Below are 15,108 nucleotides of genomic sequence, written 5' to 3'. Positions count from 1 at the left end.
AGGGCAGGGCGGGCTGGTTGGAGAGCTTCGTTTTTTGCCCAGAGGCTCTGCCCACTGAGGACAGGGGCAAAACGCCTGCCTCTACCCTCGCTTCATGTCTGTAGCTGCCCTCTGGATATATGGTGAACAGATAGTAAAGAATATCAGCTTCAAGGAGACTCATAGTATCAGCCTTTTAATGAATTTAATTTTAGATAAAATGTGTAAATGTGGTTGTTGGATCACGTCTAAAATGCCTCCAGTTCCAGTAACCTGAATCAAGAAAATATTATTCTTTACATCTTTGACATTTAAGTTTGGGTTTCAACGAACACATCATTTGTGTGTGTATATATATATTTTTTTTTTAAATTTATAGAAAATAAATTTCTTAAGTGATTTGTGTATTCCTGTTTCTCACAGCATAATTTGTGACATTGACAGGTAGATCTGATCAATTAGCTTTCATTGAAAGCCACTGTCTGCAGTCACTGAGCTGGGCTGCATGATGGTGATACAGAAGCGACACAGTCTTCCTGACTTCCGAAAGCTCACAGCTCAGTGAAAAAGACAGAGCAGTAAACTCAATAAATACCGGGTAGTGTGTTACGAGTAATGGTGGGCATATGTGCAGGGTGTCTTGAGAACTCAGACAAGGGGGGCCTAATCTAGGCTTCAGGCGATACCTGAGCTGTTTGGGAAGGTGGAAAACAGAGAGAGGTGGGGCGATAAGGCATGGACCCACCAGTGAGGTAGGCCTGCCCAGGAAACCAGGACTGAATCATCAGGCCCAAGGATTACGGGAAATCCTGGTATGGTATGGGGAATTGAGGCCAGAGAAATTGGCAGAAGCTAAAATTTAAGTAACTCTATAGTCCATGCTAAGGAATTTTTTTTTCCTGGAGATGGTGGTAAGCAATCTAGGAATTTAAGCAGAGACGTGACAGATGCATATTTGCACACTGGGATGCTCACTTTCACAGCAGACGGCAGAATAACTTCGAGAGGAGGCAGCAACCTTGGAGGCAAGGGCGCAGGTTAGAGAGCGGTGTGATCGCTCCAGTGAGCAGGTACAACGGTCTTGAGAGCTCTGTGGTAGCGAGTTGGAGAAGAAGAGGCGGACGCTTGGAAGCTAGAATCAGGAGTGCTTGTGGAGGGTGGTGAGGGGGCGGCGGGGAATTGGAAGAGAGCCGTCTGGCGTGCACTGAGGCACCTGGCGACTCCACTGGGCCAGAGAGCGCTGGGACGGAAAGGAAGTGAGGACGTTTGCTGGGAAGCCAGAGGAGCGAACTCCTATTTGACAGGTACACCCTTGAGCCTTGGGGTGCCTGGCAGGCAGACTGTGTGTCCCAGGAATAGCTAAGTGTATCCTGTGACTCGGCATGCTGGCTGCACGTGAAGTTTTGGGACAGCGTTTAAAAGATTAAAACAAGGGGATAGAAATGTGGGGAAAAGAATATTTAGAGTGGGTCGTGGAAAGGAAGACTGCTAGTGAGCTAGAGAGCAAGATGGGCATTCACAGGTGATGCTGTCAGGAGAACCGGAAAGCAGTGGGATCCACCGGGGGAGCTGGCAGCAGATCTGAGCCCTGGAGGATCCTTCTTCCCACTGTGATGTGTCTGGAGCAGAGTCTGGTCCTTTTCCACCAGGACACGCCCCGAGAGCCCACAACAGTCTTGCTTGCACCCTCCATTCATGGACTGTTGAACAAGCAGATCCCCCAGAGTTTTTGTTTGTTTGTTTGGGGGTGGCTTTTTGTTTTGTTGTTTTTGCTACATTCTTCTCATAGTTCTCTTATTTCTTTTTTAATTAGCTTTGAGATTAGATTGTTTGGGGCATATTCCTTTGTGAAAACATTCTTAATTTTACCATTATTTTTACCTTATAGGGGTCAGGTGATCAATATGAGATACTTGGAATATTTTGAAAAAATTCTTCATTTTATTAAAGATAGAATTCTTGTTTATCATGGGTAAGACTTTAATTTTCTCCTTCATAGTGATGATTGATTTTATATATTGTACATTTGTTATATGTATAAAACTTGAAAGCCGAGCCCATTGACAGGCTAAAACATTTCAGTTGAGATCCATAAATTTTTAAATAGTGTTTAGAATCACAAAAGGTTTCATAATTACTTATTAACCTTTTTAAAATAACTTTACAAAATCTATGGACCTCAACTGAAATGCTTTTAACCTTATGCACAATCTTGTGCTTTTCTTGTGTCTTTCTTCTAAAAAGCAGGATGTTTCTTTGAATTAACATAGCAGAGATTTCAGCTTTAATGCTCATTCTCTCTCACTTGAAAGGCAATGTGGTATAGGTACAACAGTGAACAGAACACTGGTGTTAAATATCAGTAAATGTCAACTTGACATGAAAACACAGCAGGCAGGATACTTTCATTTGAGCAGCTTTAGAAAGGAAAAAGCAGACACACATGTATTTTTAATTTCAGAACTGAAATAGGAGAATTAAGGTTTTACAAGCCAACTCATACCCATGTATACATACACAAACACTGGCTGTTAGTTCATTCTGCTTTTTCCTGTTTTGCCTTCAAGATAAGCTTCTATTTTCTTAATTTTCATTGGCAGCCCAAAATTCATAGGATTAACTCATCCCATTATTTAGAAACTGTAGTGGTAGTCCATCATTTGCATTATTGAGCTGCTCACCATTAAGAACAATATTTAAATAAAAAATAACAGCATCATTAACTGTTACATTTATGCATTAATCTCAGTTGCCATCTCTCTGTTTCTCTCCTTCTCTTTTTAAGAGCTAATAATCCTAAAGGATTGTTGGAAGTTAGAGAAGCTCTGGAAAAGGTACACAAAGTAGAAGACCTTCTTCCTATTATGAAGGTAAATTTGCCATCAAAATTGCAGTAAATGTTTTTGGAGTGAAAGAAAACGAAGAGTACTTTTTAAAAAATCATTAATTATTAATTGCATGTTTATTAATATTATACTATAATTTTTATAACATCCATAAAACCTACTATCAGAAATCACTAATATGAACACATTCTGAATAAAAACCAAAAGAAAACACAGGCATCAGATTCATACAGAAAAACTCACTTGCAAGGAAGCAGTTAATATAGGACACGGAAGAAAAGTTTAAAAACACATGTAACTAAATTCTGCTTCTGGCTACAGTTGAGTAACTGGGACTCATCTGCCCTTCTACACATAGCAGTGATAAAAGTGGACAAAATACAAGGCAGCTCATTTCAGACATTGGTAATTACAAGACTGATTCAGGAGAGAAGGGAAACACGAGTCCCACTGTCACCTCAGCTTCCTGCTGGGAGTACTTATTAGACCACTGTGTAAGTATGTGGAGCCCATCAGAGGACAGGGGTCTTACTGAGCTGAGGAGGTGGAGGTTGGAGTCTGGGTCTGCCGATGTGGTTTGAATTTGTGAAGCTCTGACAGAGGAGGGTGAGGCTGCCCAGGGTGGGGAGTGCCCAGTGATCGACGTGAAGGTTCCCTGTCACCTCAGGGTAAGAGCTCAGTGATGCATGTGCAGTAAGAGACTGAGAGGCCTCTGCAGGGACAGGTGCTGAGCAGAGGTGTCCAAGGTCTACAGCCCTGAGAGACACTGTATTCTGGCCTTGCCAGGGTGGACGGATCTTGGAAGTATCTCAGCATTTAGTTGATACCCCAGAAAGGACACACTGTAGAGGTAAGGCTATGCTCCACAGTGAGGTCCGTCTCCCAGGACTAAGCACAATTTCTGTATAGACCAGCCTAGCAAAGAATAAAACTAATCTGAAACTGATCAAAAGAATCTGCTAGTGGTTTGACCACCTGTCAAACAAAACTCAAGAATTTTTAAAGGAAGGAAAAACTCACCTGTCTTCCTTAATTACTAGAGAAGTGCATGCTGTTGTTTGAATGAGTTTCCCCAAAAATGTATGTATTTGAAACTGAATCCCCAGTGCTGTGGTGTCAGGAAGGGGCCTCTTGGGAAGTGTTCAGGTCTTGAAGGTGGAGGACTCCTCATGGGGAGATTTAAAGATGTTATGCGAAGGGCTTCTGGAAGGAGGCTCTCTTTCCTGCCCTCCCGCCTTCTGCCACATAAGGCTGCTGTGAGAAGGCTCACACCAGTTGCCGGCGTCTTGGACGTCCCACCCTCCGGAGCTGTGAGAGCATGCCGTTCTGCTTCTCATGAATTTTACAGTCTTGAGTATTCTGTAACAGCAGCGTAAGATGGATTAAAGCAGTAAAAAGCAGCAAAATGTGCCCCATAGCCAAGAAAAATGAAAACAATTGCCAGAAACATGACTTAAGAAGACCCAGGTGTTGGAATTTGCTCCACTCAAAGTCCTTGTCTGCTTCATAAATACGTTCAAGGACTCAAAGGAAAGCATCAGCATAATTATAATCTCAGCAGAGAAATGGAAACTATTTTTTCAAAATCTGGGACTGAAAAGTCAGTGGTGTCAGGTTCAGATCAACTCATGAGACACAACTGGCTGTAATCTAAATTTAGCTGGCTTTGAAGAAGGGGGCTACACAGAGAACGAGCTTTCTCAGCATCCCCACCCTCCTCCTAAGGCCCAGCAAGGACCCACGCGTGGCTTCCTAGCACTCTCACACCTTTGCGTGCATGGTGCGATGAGGCCGGCGTGCATGCCCATCCTCATAGAGAACTGCTACATGGGTTTTGCACGTGGCCCGAGGCTTGGGTGCTCATTCACGGCCTGACCAGGGGTTTCACAGGGTCAGTCAGGGTTTCTCAGGGAAGAACAGCAATGGGATGCCAGGTCTGACAGTTAAGTTCGTGAACGCATCCTAGACCACACGTGGCCTGCCTAATTACTGGGTATCACCGCAGTCTCCTTCGAAGTACTGCCCTTGGGAAGCCGTGCACCAGTGCCAGTGCCCCATCCGCCCGTCAAAGCAGTTTCGGAACTCCTTCTGGAACGGCCACCAGAGCTGTGGTCGTATTGCCCCCGATACCCTGAACGTCATCGAGATGTCTTCCTCGCGATGTTTCCTTTATCTTCGGGTAAAGGAAAAGGTCATGGGGGCCGGGTCAGGTTAGTAGGGAGGGCATTTCGATACAGTCATTTGTTTGCTGGCTGAACACTCCCTCGCCGACGGCACCGGGTGAGCTGGCGCGTTGTCGTCATGCAAGAGCTCCTGGGGGGCCGTTTGTGCCACGCCGTCCTCATGCTGAGACTTTCTGGGAAGGTTTTCCTGACTGTTTCTCTGCCCGTGTTTCTTTGACCTGCTGTGCTTCTCATAGTCAGCAGACAGTTTTGACACACAATTCCATGAACTTTTGCCATGTTTTCGTCAGTTCTGCTCGTTACTGGCCTGACCTCTCTTCATCAGTGATGCGTTAACTGCCCTCAGAAAAACATCCAATCGATTTGTACACTGCCATTTTCCTCATGACATTATCCCTATAAACTTGGATTGACATGCCCCTGATTTCACTTTCACTCTTGCCAAATTTAACAGGAAATGTAATGTTTTTTGCTGCTCTCATTCAAGCGCCAACGTTCTCGTGATGACACACAAAAACAGCAACAGCAATGAGCACCACTCAGCAAGACACTGCCCCACGTCAGCACGAGTACGGCTGTGAGACACCGGTTACCCAGGTTATGAAACCGTACCGGGTTGGTTGTATGGTGCTACAACGTAAGCGCACAGTGGTTAGTGCGTGAACTTAATTGTCAGACCTCGTACTACTTAGTACTAAAAAGGAAAAGAGCACTGCTACTTGCAGCAGCGGGGTGAATCTCAGGAACATTATGGTGAGCAAAAGAAACCAGACACAAGCGTTTGATTCCAGGAAACCAAGCAGCCGCTAATGAGAAGAAAAGTGTGTGTGGCACTGTCAGTATCAGGAACTTTTGTATTCTAGGGAAAGAGCCCTGCAAGGATCAGAAGTTATATGAATCCACTAAGCAGTTGTAACTTGACGAACCTCTTCGACACTGAGTAAAACCACCCAAAATGTGCCACCAGCAGCTTGACTTGCATTTCCCGTTAATGGTTTTAACATTAATGTGCAACTTGAATAAATGTTCTCCTTGTAGCCATAGTAGCTGAGATTGATCCACATCAAATACAATGTAGGAAATGTGTATGAATAAGCAAAGCACATGTATTTCTAAGGACTAACACATTGTGAGCAGGGCGCACGCTGAGCGTCCAGCAGGGCGTGGGTGAGCCTCTTTCTCCATCGTGTCCCAGGTTCTTGTCTGTTGAAGACCAAGAGTCTGGCCAGACCTACCCTGGGAGATATATTGCAGGGGTCTGATGAACTGATGCAGTGATCTTCAGTCTCCTCAAGTGCACTGCAGTGACTCAGGAAGCATGTTTATGCCCCCTTTGCTTAGTACTTGACTGCACTAAGACGTAATTCGTGCAGAGTGTATCTCAGTCAACAATTTCCACACAAAGTCAGCAAAGTGCCCTTAAAGGAGTTATAACAGGTGGGTAGCTTATTTCAGTATGTCAAAATCCAGAAGAAGTAGCAGCTCGCACCTATTCGTAAAATCCTGGTGAATGAGACAGATACAGGTGTAGCCCTGTACCTGTGTGTTTAGTGAGCTACATTGTCATTGGTGACATGGTTTTCTGAAATGGTAAATCGTGCCTAGCAAAGTTCGAAGAGATATATGATATACTCTTTACTCAGTGTATATTTATTTGCATTCCTGGAAAATTCAGTTGTCTATGAAAACCATGTAACAAATACTTTAGTGTACAAGTGCAAAACGGAGTCTGGTCCCAGGTCCAGGTAATTATTAAATGATGAACAGGTGATTTGTCTGTGCGAAAGTCCAACGGGGCATTGGAAAGTCATACCTAATGTGTGACAACCCCTGTGCTGTGAGGTATGTAGTAGCCTTAGCCTCTACCCACCCCATCTCGCTAGCATCAGAGTCTCCCAGAAACTTTCCCAGTGCTCCAGAATGGCTTCCCCCAGGCCCTGGGATGCACCATATAGGGAGAAAACTGGAGTGTGTCTCAGGGTTTTTAGCTGCTTTCCTGTGCATGTTTTAGGTGTTTACATTTACTCTCTTGTTCAGCAGAATCCAAAGTGGGCTTAGGGAGATTTTAATATTTTATGTATGTCTTTGTTTAAAAAGAAACGCCAGTATTTGCAAGGCACACGTAGAAGAAAATGTGTGTTCAAAGTGCTTGGTGAAAGGCGGTGCTGGGCCGGCTTCCACTGAAACGCCCCGTGTGCTGTGGATGGAAAGCCAAGCTGAAGCACACCCCAGCGCCCCCTGGAGGCAGCTTCGTAGTAAGGCGAACTGGTTCACATCCCTGCTCTACGGCCTCCCGGTTCACTCGGTCACTCCGGCCAGGCTTTGCCTAGCCAAGCCTGTTTCTCCTCTGTAAGGCTGAGATTATACTTCGCCTTACTGGGATGCCGTGAGGATTGCCCGAGAACTGGCACGTTGTTTTCTGGGCGAAAGATACTTGTCTGTTTCAGTGCCCACCGTTGACCTGGTAGCCTGTGCTGGGCAGCCCGTGTCCCGGTCATCCTCGGCCTTCTCTGGGCTGATGGTGAGCTCCTGCTGCTCCTTGCTGTTTGTAGGCAACCTCTCCCCACAGCAGTGTCGTATGCAAAGCAGCACCTCCTTTATTTTATTGTTGGTGCTCTTCCTGCAAGTCCATCGATCCTTAAAAAAGAAAAGGCAATATTAAGTAACTGAATATGGGGCTATTTTTCTAGAATAATGATAAGAACCTGTTTACTGGCACTTTGTCACAAATGTTTTAAACAGAAAGCTAACTTCTGAAACTGCTAACTTCTGAAACTGTGTTCGTACCCATCACCCTGAGGGCTGTTCTTAGCTCTAATTCCTTTAACTCAATACACTTCTCTGTGGTCTGCAGAGTTGTGTGTGTGTGTGTGTGTGTGTGTGTGATTTTTCAGTTAATGAATAGAATCTTGGGAACTTTCCAGAAAAATCAGACTGCTTGGAGGAACACTGGTATGAGCATAAGTTGTGTTTTTGAGTTACAGGATGTTTGGTGCAACTAATCTGCCAAGGATCACAGTTGCTGCTTATTAAGATGGACATGAGAAAAAAGTGCAAAAGGAACTCTTAGAAAGGAGCGATGCCCCTTGTTGACTAAGAGAGTCTACAAGCTTTTGGTGTGGAGGTTCTCTGCTGACCTCTGACAGGGGCCACAGGGAGTGTAGCCTGGGCTCTTAGAGTTTGTGTTTGGGCTTGAGGACAGGCAGAGATGTCCTTAGCCACTAATGCCAGGACAGAGAATACACTGTCTCTTGCTTCAAGTGACTTCCCTGACCCTTCTTAAAAACATCTAAGTGGGATGCAGCACTATGGAGTTGCAGCTGGGGTTTATAATGAATTAAACACTAGTAACGTGAATTTTCTTTTTCCCTGGAAGCAGTTTAATACTAAAACGAAGGATGGGTTCACCGTGAACACAAAAGTTCCCAGCCTCAAAGACCAAGGGAAGGAATATGATGGATTCACAATTACTATCACAGGAGACAAGTATGTTGCTTCTTAATGTGGGTCTAGACTAGAGACCAGCGGCAGGAAGTGCGCGTTTGCTTGTTACTGCCATGGGGTTTGTCATATCGGGCTTTTGCCCTGTCCTGAAATGAAAAGGCCAAGGTCCAGTGTGTGGTTGTGACCAGTTATTTTTTAAATGTGATATCTAAGAGTATTATACCAGCAAGTACATTTTCTGACTGCTAAATCGAACAACTTTCTAGGTACTAAGTTTAATCTCTAATGTAGTTTATGGAAAACATTCTTATGGGTTGTTGAAGTTCAGTGTCGGGAGGAAGGCTTTTACTAAAAAATGAAAAAAGATGAGTGGTTGGCAGATTGAAGTCCATTACAGAATCTTTTAAATTATAGGTTGTTTTTTTGTTTTGTTTTGTTTTTGAGTCAGAGTCTCACTGTCACCCAGGCTGGAGTGGAGTGCAGTGACACACTCACAGCCACTGCAGCCTTGACCTGCTGGGCTCAGTTGATCCTTCCACCTCAGCCTTCCAAATAACTGGAAGCACAGGTGTGTGCCACCATGCCTGGCTAACTTTTTTGATTTATTGTAGAGACGAGGTCTCACCAAGTTGTCCAGGCTGGTCTCAAACACTGGGTTCAGGCAGTCTCTCACTTCAGCCTCCCAGAGTGCTAGGATTACAGATATCAGCCACTGCTCCCAGCTTAAATTTAAGTTTTAATTATTACATGAGTAGTGCAATCTCATTCCAGAAAATTTAGGATATAATACACAGATAAGAACAATTAACAAAATAAAAATCAGGTTAGTTTCTTTAAAAACTGAGGTTACCCTCTACATGTTGTTTTGTAACCTGTTTCTCTTCTACTCTTACCATTACCATTACGTTATCATGATCATTATTTAGTCATATTCTCATAAGCATTTTTAATAGCTTCATAGTCTTCCATCGTACACAGGGTCAGTGGGGAGGCCCCCCCAAAAAATGCATTTTTCGGAGGGTGGGCCCCATGTAGTCCAGGCTTCCCCTGCTAGGTAGGTGTTCTAGGAACCCATCAGCATCAGTATACCAGCTAGCATTGCTGTGAGGGGCTGTGTTCAGTGTTCAGCTTCAGTGAATGTGTTTGGAGGTTCTTCCAGGGCATTTGCCCATTTCGTGATGGACGGCTTACCAGCGCCCCTGCCACACCATGCTGAGTGTTCAGCAGTTTTTGAGCAAAAACGGCATGACCCCATGCTGCGCCTTCCCTGTCCACCTGGTCTCACTTTTGGAGACTTTCTTTTGTTTCTCTGGATGGAAAACGTCTTGCCCATGTGGAAGAGGCGAAACAAAGAACAGCAAAAGCGGTAAAAGGCATCAAAATGGGGCCGGGCTCGGTGGCTCAGCCTGTCATCCCAGCACTTTGGGAGGCCGAGGCGAGTGGACGGCCTGAGCCCGCGGGTTCGAGACCCGCCCGGGCAAGTCGGCGAGACCTCCTCTCTACAACAAATCAAAAAACCAGCCGGACGTGGTAGCGCGCGCCTGTAGTTCCAGCTACTTGGAGGGCTGAGGCGGAAGGATCGCCGGAGCGAGGCTGCGGTGGCCGGGAGCGGCTGCTGCGCTCCGGTCTGGGCGACGGAGTGAGACTCCAACTCAAAAAAAGACATCAAAATTGATGAGTTCAAAACTGTTTTGAGTAGGGGAAAAAAGGTCTCGATTGGTATATTGCATTAAATGGAACATGCCTTGAAGATGACTGAAGTTTAAACATTGAAGCATAAGTAAACAATTTTTCAACAAATAAATTCTAGGTTTCTTTGGTTCTCCCCTCATAGATGTTGTGGAACTTCTTCTGCTTTTTGGTTATTGCTCATTTAGGGTATTTCTAATTTTTTACTTTATAAATAGCACTGCAGTGAATATTTTTATCAACTGTAGTTTTATTTATGTCTAAAATCCAAACTTTGGGAGCCTCTGCTTCTCTTGAATTTTGGGTGGAATTACCTTGAAGCACACATGCACATACTCCTTCCTCAGCTGCATAACCTACAGAAGCTCAGAGCCCTGTCCACGATTTCTGCCCATTCAGCATGGCACTAGGGCTTGTGTTCTCTAACCCCTCTTCCTTTTGGGCTCTGGCTTGTACATGAGCTTTCACTCTCCAACTATGAGGAGCTGCCTCTTGGTTCTTTGTCAGAACTTAAACAGACCTTCATAAGTAAACCACAATTTAGCAACTTACAGATTTGGGACTTTTCCATATCCTTGAGGTATTGCTCTCTACCGCAGCTTATCAAAGTACCTTCCCAGTAAAGGTCATTCTCCCCCAGAAGGAGTCTCAGGGTGTGCCACTTAATGTTAAAAGTGTCATCCTACCTTTTCACCCATCCATGATGTATATCCTCAGATCAAATTCCCTGACAGAAACGCAGTTACTAAATAAGAGAATACAGTTGACCTTTGCACAAAGCAGGAGCTGAGGCACTGATGCCTACCCTTGTGCAGTGGGAAATTTGCATATAACTTTGACTCTCCAGAAACTTAACTACTCATAGCCTACTTTTGACCAGAAGCCCTGATAACACACATTTTGTACGTTTTATGTGTTGCATACTGTATTCTTACAATAAAGTAAGCTAGAGAAAAACTGTTATTAAGAAAACCGTAAGGAAGAGAAAATATTTGCAGTTTGCTGAGTGAACGGGGATCATCATAAAGGTCTTCATCCTCATTTTCTTCCCACTGAGTCACTGAGGAGAAGCAGGAAGAGGGGCTGGTCTTGCTGTCTTGGGGTGGCAGAGACAAAAGCAAGTCCGTGTATATGTGGACCCAGGCAGTTCAAATCCGTGTTGTTCGAGGGTTGACGGTGCCTGGAATTCTCCCCCTTAATGTATCTTTCGTCGACGGTCTGTGTCACCCCACCTGCCGCCTCCCTCGCTCTGGACCTCCCGTCCCCTCAGGTAGACCCTTGCCTGGTGTCCCATCTCGCATCTCCTGCTGCAAGTGCTTCAGCAGCGGTCCCAAAGCTCCACTCCACTGGGCATTCTCCAAAAGTCCCTCCCTACTCCACACGCTGCCCACACCGTCACTACCAAAACCGGCTTCCCTTCCAGGTGTTCACAGCCTCCCACAAAGTGACCTCAGACGTTTCCTGCCAGACCTGGGTGTGGCCCCGGTCAGAACCTGGCTGATGGTTCCCCGAGCTCCTCTCCACTTCCCTGTGTCTGGGTCTGTCACTCCCATCCTGACCTTCAGGGCCTGTGCCCAGACCATGTCTCCCATGAGCCTTTCCTGCTCCTCCATGACTTCCAGAATGGACCTGACCTCTCTCTCTGGAGCCCCGATGAGCCACATTGTGGCCTGAGGCATGTTCTCATAGTCACTCACGACCGTGTCTATCTTTTTCTTCTTCAGTCAAGGCAGCAGCTGTGTTTTTCTTTATAAGGTCTAAGAACTAAGTGCAGTGCTTTGCTAATGGCATTATGCAAATGAGTGCCTGTTGCATCAAACTCATATCTTGCATCGAGCCTTCTTGGAGCTGCACTTCTGCAGGGGCTTAAAAGACAAGCAGCAGCGAGGTCCCTCAGCCTTCTTCCTGCACAGTTGCTGCTCCTGATCTTCAGTCCGAATGGGGCAGCTGTCTAGGAAAATATTTAGTGGGCGTTTAAATGCATTATTTTCTATATGTGTAATTGTCATTGTTTCCCTATATATTAGCTTAAGCTCATATAATAAGTACATGTGGTTAGACTAACTGTGAGCAAATGAGTGACTGGTCACTTAAATGTGAGGAAAGTATTATTATATTTTTTGGGGGAAAAAGCATTTTAAGGAAACACACCTCCTCTGTCTATAGTTAGAAAGGTAGGGTGCGTTCTTAGACATGTTGAGTGCCACATCAGCATGCAATTTGCTTTTCGTTTTTTAACTTTCTGTGTTTTGCTGTTTGAACTGTATAATGCATGCCTTTGACGCCCATTCTTGTATTTTCAGAGTTGGAAATATACTATTTTCTGTGGAAACTCAAACCACAGAAGAAAGGACACAATTATATCATGCTGAAATAGATGCACTTTATAAAGACTTGACAGCAAAAGGAAAAGTACTGATTCTTTCATCAGAATTTGGGGTAAGTTTCTCTGTGTTTTCATTTTTTTCTACTTTTCCTGTGATTCTTTTGTAAACTTATTTTAACTCTCTGCCCTTTCACTGAGATTGTACCTCTTATGCTTGAAATAAGACTGAATACATCTATACACATTTCTTTTTTAGTATTAAAAATTCCCATGTTTAGTAACTGCAGTAATGGGGAGGATGATAAATTTATTCATATCATTAGTACTGTGCTGCATTAGCATACGTTTGGGCTTTGAGAAGATGTAAGTCAAAAAGTCTGTCCACAATGAAACTGGCCTACACTTCACCTCCCCCCCCCACTTCTTCTGCTCATCGTGGCTGTCGCTCATAACCGTGTCTCTGCAACAAGCTTCTGAGTTTAAGCCAGATGATGCATTCTGAGTAATTTATGGCAGCAAAAGTGCCCTGAAGTTGTGTCTGTTTTGCACTTGACAGCCCTTCTGCGGCTTGTGGCCTCTTCCCTTGCTTGCTGCCTTGACTAGAGGTGGGCTCCTTGTGGGTAGGACCTGGCTGGGCCATGCCAAGAGCACGGTGGCATCCTCTCCCCACCATGTCCCACCCTGCTCTGGAGTCGATGCCTCTGACCCTTGGGAAATCACTTCATGTCTCTGACAGTCAGTCTGTTCATCCATATAATTAAGCATCTGAGTTGATATACATAATTAAGCATATTTGTCAACGAAATCTCATTTCAGAATGTGGAGGTGGGCTTACCTGGGGTAGGGATACATGTTGTTTGGGAAAGCATACTCAGCATTAATAAGTGCTTTTTACAATGGTAATTGCAACGTATATTTTGACATTTCAATAACATTGAAGGAGATAGATTTTGTTTATCAGAAGGTTGTGGTTTAAGAAGCAACTGGGGAGACATTGCTCTAGATTGAACTGTATGTATACCCTTTCATTAGAAAAAAATGATAAGAAGAGTATAGAATATTTAAGAATATGAAAAGTAGATTCTGACCAGGTGCAGTGGCTCACACTTGTAATCCCGGCACTTTAGGAGGCCAAGGCAGGTGAATTGCTTGAGCTCAGGAGGTTAAGGCGGTGAGCTGTGATCATGCCACTGCACTCTAGCCTGGGCAACAGTGTGAGACCCCTAACTCAAAAAAAAAAAAAAAAGAAAAATAGGTTCTTATAGGAGAGGAATGAAACAATCCTTTTCAGATATAAGTGATTCTTTTTTTTTTTTGAGTTGGAGTCTCACTGTCGCCCAGACTGGAGTGCAGTGGCTGCTCCCAGCCACCACAGCCTCAACCTGCTGGGCTCCAGCATCCTTCCACCTCAGCCTTCCGAGTAGCCAGAACTATAGGCGCGCACTACCACGCCTGGCTAATTTTTGATTTACTGTAGAGACAAAGTTTCGCCAAGTTGCCCGGGTGGGTTTTGAACCTGCAGGCTCAGGCAATCCACTCACCTCAGCCTCCCAAAGTGCTGGGATTACAGGCAGAGCCACCAAGCCTGGCCATAAGTGATTCTTAGGTGTTTTGCCACCTAATGAAAAACTGGTTTGTAATGTAGTATTTAAATTCATGAGTTTGTGTCTTTCCTTCTAGGAGGCTGATGCTGTCTGCAACTTAATCTTATCCTTAGTTTATTACTTTTATAACTTAATGCCACTGTCTCGAGGATCCAGGTAAGTGATATTCTGTTATTAAAACTTCTTTACATTTAGAAATATGTTCTTTTTTGCTTATCCTCCCTGTTACAGATATAGACACAAAAGTATACCAAGAAATGGAAAGGGATTTCCCCCCTTTTTAGTACGCACAAAAATTATTTCCTTAACCACCATATCATCAAAAGAATTATGAAAGATAGTTCTAATATAGTGGGCTTAAGTTTAGTAGAATAGGCATCCATCTATTTAGCAGAATTGATGGGCAGTCTACCACGTGCCATGTGTCGTACTCCGTGTGTTTTAGGTTTTTGTCTTTGCTGGACCCTTCCTGTGCCCTCTTCTCCCTCCCTCAGTTTTCTGGCCAGTAGTTGACCTTTAATCCTAGTGTTTGGCCCTTCTGGATCACCAGTCATTCCTTACCATTTTGGCTATTTTGTATAAATGCTTGCTACTGGGTGAATGCAGCAGGAGATTTTGAGGTGTTATTGAAACACGGGATGTGTGTCTGTCGGGTTTCATTTTATTCTCTTCTTCTCAGGATTGTGTGCGGTAAGTCACGTTAAGGGCATCCTGCTATTGTTGGCACATCCTCGAACTGAAGGTGTTTTGGTCAAAAAGAGTGCACTGGAATGCCCTTATTTCGACTGAGGCTTTAGAAAGTACAAAACCCTCTTAAATGTGGCCATAAATTTGGCTATAGTCTCGAAAGGCATCGGAGCACGCAAGAACACAAATGCGGTGTTACCAGCGCACTTCCGGGTGGCCGCGTCCGCCGAACGGGCGGTGTGCTCGGGCCTGCCCCCACGGCGCCGAGACCCCTCGGGCATGCACGGAGCGGCGCCTGCTGCCTTGGGCGGCCTTTCCGCGTCCCTGGCTGGTGCGGGGCGCGAGGGACA

At 44.8% G+C, this 15,108-nt stretch overlaps 1 protein-coding gene across 2 annotated transcripts in view; it reads left to right on the top strand.

Moving 5' to 3' along the window:
- TTC13 (tetratricopeptide repeat domain 13) overlaps positions 1-15,108 on the top strand; it is a 59,822-nt gene that overhangs the window by 40,981 nt on the left and 3,733 nt on the right. For both annotated transcript variants that reach the window (XM_008057952.2, XM_021712287.1), the window contains 5 exons: positions 1,868-1,951; positions 2,765-2,849; positions 8,385-8,494; positions 12,445-12,580; positions 14,148-14,227. In XM_008057952.2, the coding sequence (XP_008056143.1) occupies positions 1,868-1,951; positions 2,765-2,849; positions 8,385-8,494; positions 12,445-12,580; positions 14,148-14,227 (495 nt within the window). The remainder of the gene's footprint in view (positions 1-1,867; positions 1,952-2,764; positions 2,850-8,384; positions 8,495-12,444; positions 12,581-14,147; positions 14,228-15,108) is intronic.

Source organism: Carlito syrichta, unplaced genomic scaffold (assembly GCF_000164805.1).
Source record: "Carlito syrichta isolate Samal-C Ts95f unplaced genomic scaffold, Tarsius_syrichta-2.0.1 Scaffold303169, whole genome shotgun sequence".
Classification (NCBI taxonomy): Eukaryota; Metazoa; Chordata; class Mammalia; order Primates; family Tarsiidae; genus Carlito; species Carlito syrichta.
The sequence above is the reverse complement of the archived record's forward strand: the minus strand, read 5'-3'. Positions and strand labels throughout refer to the sequence as shown.